At 46.7% G+C, this 10,142-nt stretch overlaps 1 protein-coding gene across 13 annotated transcripts in view; it reads left to right on the forward strand.

Annotated features, from left to right (window-relative positions):
* Positions 1 to 1,523: 1,523 nt before the first annotated feature.
* The window catches only part of LOC143296424 (SPARC-related modular calcium-binding protein 1-like), a 133,860-nt gene continuing 125,241 nt past the window's right edge, over positions 1,524 to 10,142 (forward strand). For 4 of the 13 annotated variants that reach the window (XM_076608333.1, XM_076608337.1, XM_076608332.1 and 1 more), the window contains exon 1: positions 1,531 to 2,830. In XM_076608333.1, the coding sequence (XP_076464448.1) occupies positions 2,594 to 2,830 (237 nt within the window). In that variant the 5' untranslated portion in view covers positions 1,531 to 2,593. Of the gene's footprint in view, positions 2,831 to 10,142 lie in introns of all 13 variants that reach the window. The other 9 variants (XM_076608342.1, XM_076608329.1, XM_076608339.1 and 6 more) reach the window with 5 other exon arrangements.

The following is a 10,142-nucleotide window of genomic DNA, read 5'->3' on the forward strand; positions in this document are numbered from 1 at the left end:
GAAGGGAAAGACGTTGCACCTCTCCTCCACGCGCACCAATGCATTTCAAACTCCCTTATTATTCACTGACCTTTACGTTTCCCATTTATTTACTCACAGGAATAGTAGTGACTGAATGAGCGAAGAGTGGAGAAACCACCGGCTAACCGTGGAAGGAACAATGACGTTTGACAAAAGATAGTGTAGCGACCAGACTTCAGCTTTGCCCTTTCACGCGGAAGACATCAGACACTATCTAACACACTCACTTGACTGGAAAAAGACTGCTTTGCCTTTGCGCCATCTCAAGCGGCTGAAAAAAAGGGGAAAAGAAAGATTTTTAAAAAAAGCTCGGGTAAGGATGAGCGAGAGAAGTAAAAGAGCAAGACGAGACCACACCGCCTGAAGCACAGGTTATAATTTTCTGTTCAGAAAAAGATGATTAGCCGCGGGGTGCCCTTTAATCGTGCAGCCGCAGGAGTCGTCGTTTCGGTGTGGAGAGTCCCTTGTACGACGTGTTGTGAGACCGGTGACACCGGCAGTTACAGTGAGCGACACCACACTTAACTGCCACAGAACGCCCCATGAACAATTGAAAAAATCTCCCCCCCCCCTCTCTCTCTCTCTCTCCCCCCCCTCTCCGAGTCACTGACACACACACCGTGACACACATTTATTTTCCATCTCTCATATACACGCGCGCACACACACACACACACACATATATACGCGCATGTCCGCATAGAGAAACCGACAGAGAAAGTGTTCACTCACTATTCTGCATAATGTGATTTATCCAGACATATGATTCGAACGATATAATGTCGTCTCCCCCCCTCCATTACACACACACACACACACACACACACACACACACACACGCACACACACACAGTTTCTCTCTTTCACTCTCTTTCCCTGTCTCGTTGGGTATCTGCTTGGCAGATGTGGTGTAGCGTATATGGATTTGACCAAACGCAGTGACGCCTCCTTGAGCTACTGATACTGATTTCCCTCTCTCCATCCCTAGTCACCGCCATTGCCTCCTTCCCCAGCCCCTCCCACACACATGCACTCAGTATCAGTCTGCCCGAGGTATCGTCGTTCCAAAAGGCTTCGTGACAAGTGAAAGGAGCAAAGTCTTCGTTTCTCGGTGTGCCTGTCTCTCCGTCTGGCTGGTTGGTTGATCAGTTGTCTGTGTCGGTCTCTGTCTGCCTCTGCCTCTCCATTATCCGAGTCATGCGAGTTATTTTCAGATCTCTTTTATTTCACAATTGTTTTTGCTCATTGTATGTTGTTGTTTTCTTTTTTGGAAAAAGCATTGCTATTTATATTTTGGGAAGTAGGGTGGGGTGAAAAACAACCTCGATGGTCTCTTAAGAAAAAGAATATAAACCCAGTCATAAACAGGAAATATGTAATGAACTGTTTCGTTCACACGCATTCACGAACGCGCTCGATATAAAGAGAAGAGAATAGCTCTTTTCTGCATCAGTTTTATAATGAACACGTTGAGAGAAAACGTTCGACGGAGAGGGAAAGAAAAGACGGAAAGCTGCAGCCAGTGGGAGGCCTGACAAGGACTACAAGAGGAGTGGTCCTTATTGCGCCTTTCGTTTCTTCACTATGTCAGCCAGCAGTCTGGCTGGGCTGTATAACAACGCGCCACGGCTCAGCCGTGCTTTCGGAGCCCCCGAGTCGCTTGGGAGCTGTCATGCTTGCCATTCACACCACCACTACACTACACCCCGGAGTAGAGAGCCGCCGGAGCAAAAGCAACACCTCCACAGTCTCTCTCTCTCCCTCTCCCGACCAGCTAGCTTACTTACTTACTACACCACGCTGGACTAAGTCTTTCACACTCTCAATCTGTTGCAGGCTGTAGATGATTAGTGGATGAAACAATTTTCTGTCCGTTTATTTTTTCTTTCCTCCTTGCTCACTGGTCGGGGCAATAGGAAGTGGAATGGTGTTATTTACCCACTTGGTAAGCCGGATTGTTGCGTGTGTGGAGAGATGTGTTTTCACAGCGCGAGTTTGATCTTCACGCGGAAAGTGTTGCGGGGGTGTTGACGTCGTCCGAGGTGGAAATGAAAAACGAGTGTTTGAGCATTGCACGTGTTGGGAGTGGTGGAAGTGCGGCATAGGAGTTTTGTGATCTGAGAGCGCGTGCGTGTGTCAGTGTCTGTGTGTCAGTCTCAGGGGCCACAAGCATCGCCAGTGTTCACGCCCACGACGGAGTGGTGGCAGGCATCTCGTCAGTGGTGGTGGTTGTAAGCTCCGCGTTTGGAATTCACCGACAACAAAGCGCCTGCGCTTGTGTTTAATTAATTAATTAATCAATCCGACGTCGACGACAATTTTGAGAGGATTATCTGTCACTGCTGTACCCCGACAGACCAGACGTGCACACTTTTCAGCGGGGCGGTTTTCCCACAACCGTGATGTCTCCTTTCTAGTCCGGCGGCAGCGGCGCTCCGCTGCAAGACGTCTCAAGCGTGCCGCCGTAGTCAGTGTGTTGGGGAGCGTGTCCGCACGCCGGCCGGCGGGCCGGTGGGTGCAGGGGTGTGGGAAGGGCGTGGTGGGGGGATGTACCAGGGCGAAGACGGCAAACATGGCCAGCAAGGCCCGTTTCACCACCACCACCACCACCACCACCAAGTCGGTCGGGATGTTGTGTGTGTTGTTGACCCTGACGTTGATGGGGATAACATTACCTGCCGCGACGGCCACTATGGACCACGGTCTGGCTGCTGCTGCTGCTGCTGCTGCTGCCGGTCGTAGCGGCGCGAACGGTGGCGGGGGAGCAGGAGGGGGCAGAGGAGTGAAGTTGTCACAGATAGACGGCAAGGTAAGCCGGCAGACAGTGGTTGGTGTCATGTGTGTGTGTGTGTGTTTGTGTGTGTGTCTGTGTATGATTGTGTGTCAGTGTGTAATTATAACAAAACAATATATATATTATATATATATATATATATATGTGTGTGTGTGTGTATGTATATATATATATATATATATATATGTGTGTGTGTGTGTGTGTGTGTGTGTGTGTGTTGTATTTTTGTGTGTGTGTGTAACTTGATTCTCTTTTGCTCTCTGATCATAGAACGCGTCCTCCCACAAAGTTCCCTTTACCGGTGCGACAAGCGCTCACATTTTCCTCTATAAACCACCTCCACTTTATCGGCGACACATGGGGTGTGCAGTTAATTCTCTCTCTCTCTCTCCCGCCGCTCTGTGGAATGCAGGCCCGTTGCCATTTAAACGTGACTGATTCAGTAAATGGGAAAATATTAGAGGATGAGGAGGACTGAGGAGGTGGAGTTTTGTGTTACGGTGACGACGGTGTTTGGTCATGCAGTACTAAGTTGGGGGGTGGAGTAGGGTGGGGGTTGAGTTCCCGGCAGTCGGTCCTGTGGTTTGAAACCACCATGATTACGACAGCGTGCTATACCGTCACACTTGTTTTTTGTCTGGCCCGTCTTCTGTCTCTGTCTGTCTGTCTGACTGGTTCTCTCTCTCTCTCTCTCTCTCTCTCTCTCTCTCTCTGAATTTCATGGTTTGATTTTTATTTAGTATTATGTAGTGTAGAACCTATCCAGGGCGGGGACTGGATGTTAAAAAAAAAGCACACCAGTACTTATCTATTATCTTTGAAATAAAGAATTCTCTCTCTCTCTCTCTGGTTTTGTGTGCGTTCACGCTTCTGCGTTGGCATACATCAATCCTTGTCATTCAGTAGGCCTACTAACGGTGTTCATTAAAGTCTTGAACTGTGACTATTGTCGATATTACCGAACGCGTGTGTTGAGAGGCGTTGACAGGGAGTTCCTATTAATTTCTGTCTTTATCAGTGCTCGCCTGTCTGCTTACTATCCGCCTACCCACGTGCCTATCTGCCCACACACACCTGTCGACCTGTCAGTGCGTCCCCCCCCCCCCTCTCCTCCTCCCTCCCCCCCTTGCGTACATGTGTGTTTCAGTAGAATACAACACAAAAATCCATGCAGCTTTATCGCTTGTCGTCCATAATTATGGCATTGTTAGTGTTGTCTCTATGAAATGCTATGTGTTGAACCCTTTCTCATCCGTCAGTAGAACCTGCTGGTATCATTGTGTGTGGGGGTGGGTGGGGGTGGGGGTGTGGGCACGTCAGTGGGTATGCGCGCGCGTTCAGTTCACGCATGATTTGTTTGACTGTATGTATGTTTGTTTACGTGTGCGCACATGTGTTCGTGGGGCGAGTGAGGATGTTCGACCAGTGAAAGAAGAGAGAGCGAGCGAGCGAGAGAGAGAGAGAGAGAGAGAGAGAGAGAGAGAGAATAAACAGGTACAGTTGGGTTTATCTCTTAATTGTTAATGATTACCATTATTAGCGAATCAGTAAAGACGCAACAACAAAAAAGCTAAACAAACACACACACAAAAATGCACAGGTTCAGAATAAAGTAATGTGTATGGTTATAAGAAAACCGTTCATTTTTTTGTGGTAGGCTGGCATATCTCTGTTCTGACCGTCATTTTATTTTCCGATGCCCTTCTCTCCCCCTCCCCCCTCTCTCTCTTCCTCTCTCTTCCTCACTCCATCCCTCCCTCTCATACACAATGCATCCTATATCACTCATATTTAAACCTTGGAATTTTCTTTTTCTTTTCTTTTCTTTCCATTTCTTTTACAGAAAGGAACATGTACGTATATAGAGACAGGTTTCGGGTGACATTTACATTCAGTGTCGAGACGAATCGATTAGCATTTTCCTATTCAAAGAGAGCTAGGGACGGCTATGTTAATGTGGCTGGTAGGCTGATTTTATGGAGATGTTTGTTTCACTGTCGGTCGGTCTGTCTGACAGTTCTGCTGTTTGCTTTGCATTTATAGTTTCTAGTACGTCTGTTAAGTGTTGTTTTCTTGTTTTGTTTTTATGTAACTACGCTCTCTCTATCTCTCTCTCTCTGTGATTGTGTGTGTGCACGCACGTGTGTGTGTGTGTGTGTGTGTGTGTGTGTGTGCGTGCTATTTGCCGCAATGCATGTTTGGCATTATTCCCCCCTCCCACCTACCTCCCCTCTCTCTGTGGCCTACCGTAGAGGGTCCATTTCAAAATGTTAGTGGTAGGTACATCGAGTTTAGAGTTCAGTGAATCATCCACCCATTTCCATGGTTGGCCACACACACTTGATGACGGTGAACAGGGGAGTAGGAAGAAACCCAGTATGGGAGAATAACATGAAATCGCAGAGCTTTCGCTTGCACGTCGAGTCAGCGTTTGATAACGCCGCAGTAATGACTGCCTTCACTTCATGAAACCAGTCTTTGGGAAAAGCCCTTGCTCTAAAACGTGCCTGGGAAAACGAACTGTATGGAACAACGGTACAAAAAAAAACAACAACTCTAAGTCAAATTGACACCTCGCTCAATCCCGTTGGCTTCGGCCTGATTCGGCACCCACATCCATGAATTATCCCCCCCCCCCCCTCTGAGAAGGCATGGAAGAAGGTGAAACCTTGTGGGGCGACCGCAGTCATCCAAGCCGTGCTTTCGCTGCCCCTTCCTTCAGGATCGGTCTCGACAGTAGTCAGCAGCCACTCTTCTCACTCGTCTTGATGAAGCACGGGAAGAAAGGTGTGAACGTCTTGCCAGATGTTCTGGCTGTTGGCACGACTGTGGAGAGAAGTAGTTCAAAACAAAACAAAGAGCAAAAAGAAAAGAAAAAAAAAAAAAGAAAAAAATAATTACAAAGGACTGAAATGACTTCCGCAAGGCGTGCACGTTGAGTATGTCAGTAAGCTGTACCCATCGCAGGATTATGCCAGGAGAGAGTCCGGTCCGGCCGACGTTGCTGGCAGCTAAATTCAAGCATGTTTGCACAAGAGAAATTCTCATCAACGTTTAATATCGTTTCCAGATGACTGGTCTCATCTGCTTACTAACGATATCGTGTCTGTATTTTGAGAATTAAAGCAAAACAAAACAAAACAACATTATAGTGAGACAAAATGAGTTTTAGACATTATGGAATGGCCATGTTTATTTCGATCGTATGTTCTTTTAGATGAAACTGTACCGCGATAGGATCGAAATTGGTAATGGTATCCACCTGTCAAACAGAAAAACAAATCTACATGTTGCCAATATACTTTTAGTTTCGACGTTAGTTGTAACCACTGTTAGGGTTCTTTCTTTCGAATCTTTGCAATTGTAACCACAGTCCGACCGTTTTGACCCGATCCCTGGTGAGTTATAGTCGTGAGTGAACTTGCTTCAACAGCACCTGCTTTGTGAATTTACTGTACGTATTATTTTTTGTATTCATTGTGAAATAAACATAGGATCAGTTACGTGGTTCGTTTGCAATATCCACTGACGCCTTGGTTCCCCACCCCACCCCCTACGCCTCCACCCCCTCTCCCTGGCTGTGGGGTGAGGAAGGGGGACTTCGGACAGGAGTGTGGTTGTGGGCTGACCACAGCACTCATGGAGACGTGTTTCGTGGGAGGTGCTCAACGCTTTCAAAGACACAGCTCGGTGTGATGTTTATTCGAGTCGTCTGTCAATCTGTGACTCTTCTTCGAAGAAGGACGTTTGCCTGCTGCCACATTTTTTGTGAAACAGGCACCGATGCAAACGCGAAATCTATCCCCTTTCTGTCTGTCTGTCTGTCTGTCTCCAAGCTGTTGCCTCCGTTTTGTCTGTTTGTCTCATGTGTCTGTCTGTCTCCAAGCTGTTGCCTCCGTTTTGTCTGTCTCATGTGTCTGTCTGTCTGTCTCCAAGTTGCTGCCTCCGTTTTTTCTGTCTGTCTCATGTGTCTGTCTGTCTCCAAGCTGTTGCCTCCGTTTTGTCTGTTTGTCTCATGTGTCTGTCTTTCTGTCTGTCTGTCTCCCTCATAATTACATATTGTTTTATTATGTTGTTTTTTTTCCTTCTAAACGTGAGCTTAGTTTTGTCAGTAGAATATGGATGGATATTGTGCTTTTTACTACTGCCGTCTACTAAATATAGTTATCGTTCAGTGTCGTCTGTTTGCAGTTTGTTTCTGTTTTTTTTTTCTTTTCTTTTTTTTTTGGGGGGGGGGGGATCTGTCTGTCTGCCCCCCCCCCCCGCCTCTCTCTCTATTCTTCTGCTTCTTCTTCTTCTTCTTTCTCCCCTCTCTCTCTCTCTCATGTTTATGGGCCGATTACCATTTCAGAATCTGTCTGTCTCCGTCTCTGTCTGTCTGTCTGTCTCTCTCTCATTCTGTGTCGAGTGCCGCGAGTTAGTTTCAAAATCTCTTTTGTCGTTTACGGGCACGTACGCATTAGCGTCGCTCCCTCGCCAACACCCTCATTCATTGTGCATAATGTTCGCACGCCTTCCTGTGATCAAGGCCAGGTCATAGCCAAGATGTTTGCGGCTCAGGGTTGTCGCGTACCCATGAAGATTACGTCTGTGAACAATGGTTGCAGTGAGGATGGTGAGGGGGGGCGGGGGGGGGGGGGGGTTGTTAGTTTTTTTGTTTTTGTTTTTTTGGGGGGTGGGTGGGTGGGGTTTAACACTCGGTTGTGGTAGATGTTTATGTTAATGGAGCTTTTGTGGCAGTCAGACTAGTTCTCTGTCAAGTTTACTCAAATGGCGTTAGCCTGTGGGAATTGATTTTTGCCAAGAAATTAGAACGGATGTTAACCCCTTTCATGGTGCGTTTTGGCAGAGCCCTGAAAAAATTGCGAGACATAGTATAACCATGATCAGGTTACACACACGTGTGAAACTTCTACTGTTGTGCATGTCAGCGTGCTTTCTTGTGTGTGTGTGTGTGTGTGTGTGTGTGTGTGTGTGCGCTCGCTCTCGCTCGCTCGCTTGTTCCCCTCAACATTAGTTCACACTGCAGTGATGGTTGTTCGTTTAAAGTTACGAGGGAGGGGGTGAGGCAGTTAAGTTGTGAAGCGGGTCATCGTGACACGAAACACTCGAGACAAGGGCATTTATGTCACGCATTACACAATTAACCACTCATTAAAGGTCGGAAACCAGCCCTTGCTTGCACGCTCCCTGACACTTTAACAAGCATGTCTCTTCATTTACTTTCTGCACTCGCACTGAAGTTTGCACACACGCGCAGACGCGCACATGGGCGCGCGCGCGCACACAAGTACAATCTCTCTCTCTCTCTCTCTCTCTCTCTCTCTCTCTCACACACACACACACACACACACACACACACACAGAGTTTCAGTTTCAGTAGCTCCAGTAGGCGTCACTGTGTTCGGACAAATCCATATACGCTACACCACATCTGCAAAGCAGATGCCTGACCAGCAGCGTAACCCAACGCGCTTAGTCAGACATTGAAGAGAAAAAAAAAGTGAATAAATAATAGATAAATGTATAAAAAAAAGAACTACTACTAATAATAATATGTATAAGGCGCAAAAACGTGATGAAGTCAAATATAAGCGTACATAAATAAATAATAATTTTATTAAAAAACAAAACAAAACAAAACACACACAAACACACACACACACACACACACACACCGTGCACACACACACACACTCACTCACTCACTCACATACATACGCATGGCAGACAAACATGCGTACACACGGGCGCACTGGTGCACTCGCGCACACAGACACGCACGCGTTATACACTTTATCTCTGTCTCTTTTGTCTCTTGTCTCTTTCTCTGTCTGTCTGTCTGTCTGCCCCCCCTCTACCCCCCCCCCCCCCCCCCCCCATTTCTCGCTCTCTCTTTCAGAACCGGTAACATGTGTTCAGTGCTCATTTCCCCCTTCTCAGGGCCTTGGGGTTATGGCCTCATGAATAAAATATCCAGAACTCAGTTTCTCTCTCTCTCAGTCTCTCTCTCCCTCTCTCTCAGTCTCTGTCTCTCTCTCTTTCTCTATGTGCCTCTGTCTGTCTCTGCCCCTCTTTCTCTCTCTGTATATATATATATATATATATATAAATACACACACACACACACACACATATATATATATATATATATATATATCGTTACTTGTCTGTCTAGCTATACCTCTGTGTCTGTCTCTCTATCTATCAACCTATCTCTGTCTGTCTGTCTCTGTCTGTCTGCCTGTCTCTGTCTCTCTCTCTCTCTCTCTCTCTCTCTATATATATATATATATAAACACATACACACACGCGCGCGCGCGCACGCACACACACACGCACACACACACACACACACACACACACACACACACTGTAGACCGTTCACGCACGGCATACACTGCATGTATATCCTTCTTGTCATGAGATGTCCCAAGTGCTACATCGTCAAGAGAGAGAGAGAGAGAGGCGGCCTTTGTTATAACGGCGTCCACAGTTTCCCTCTTCTTAGTGGCCTCGTAATATAGCAATAATTATTATTCTCACCTCGGCTTCGCGCCTTCTTTAGAATGCGTGTAACGTCGCCACTGACGTTCCCCACCAGGCTCGACCCTCCTTTCACAGACTTCCCCATGTCTCTGCAGTTCCTCCCACAGCTCCCTTTTTTCTGCTTCTCTTATCTTCTTCACCAGCGTTCCTCAGTTTCGCCCCCCCCCCCCCACACCCCCCCACCACCTCCTGCTCCCTCCCTCCTCCTCCGCCTTCCATGCAGTCTGTCTGTCTGTCTGCCTCTTTTCTTCGTTTTGATAGCAACCCCCCCCCCCCCTACCCTCCCCCTTCCCCTCTTTATTCTTCTGTTTCATCCTTTTTTTTTTTCTCTGCAGTTTATTTGGAGTTAGCCTGCTCTGACACGGTTTAATGTTGTTGTTTTTTTCTTGTGATTTGCTCTCATGCATTGTGTAAAAACTTGTATTTGTAACTGTTTCAATTTCCGTTTTCCTCCTTCACTGTGGACATATATCTGAGCACAGCTCTGGTATTGGATTTTTTGTCATGCTGTTTTTAATTTGACAGTACTCGTATAATTTGCGTCCGAACTTTTAGATATTTTGCAGACTTGTTGATGATACCCAAAGGTTACTGTGTGAAAAAAATCAGTGAATTCAATTTCTCTTATCACTGAGAAAATACTTCTCAAAAAGCGGTTCACTTTTTGGGGGACACCCGGTATATATAGACATTAGGTCGGATATACTCTATCCATGGTCAGCCATGACCGAAGGATATATATATATATATGTGTGTGTGTGTGTGTGTGTGTGTGTGT

Source organism: Babylonia areolata, chromosome 21 (genome assembly GCF_041734735.1).
Source record: "Babylonia areolata isolate BAREFJ2019XMU chromosome 21, ASM4173473v1, whole genome shotgun sequence".
Taxonomy (NCBI): Eukaryota; Metazoa; Mollusca; class Gastropoda; order Neogastropoda; family Buccinidae; genus Babylonia; species Babylonia areolata.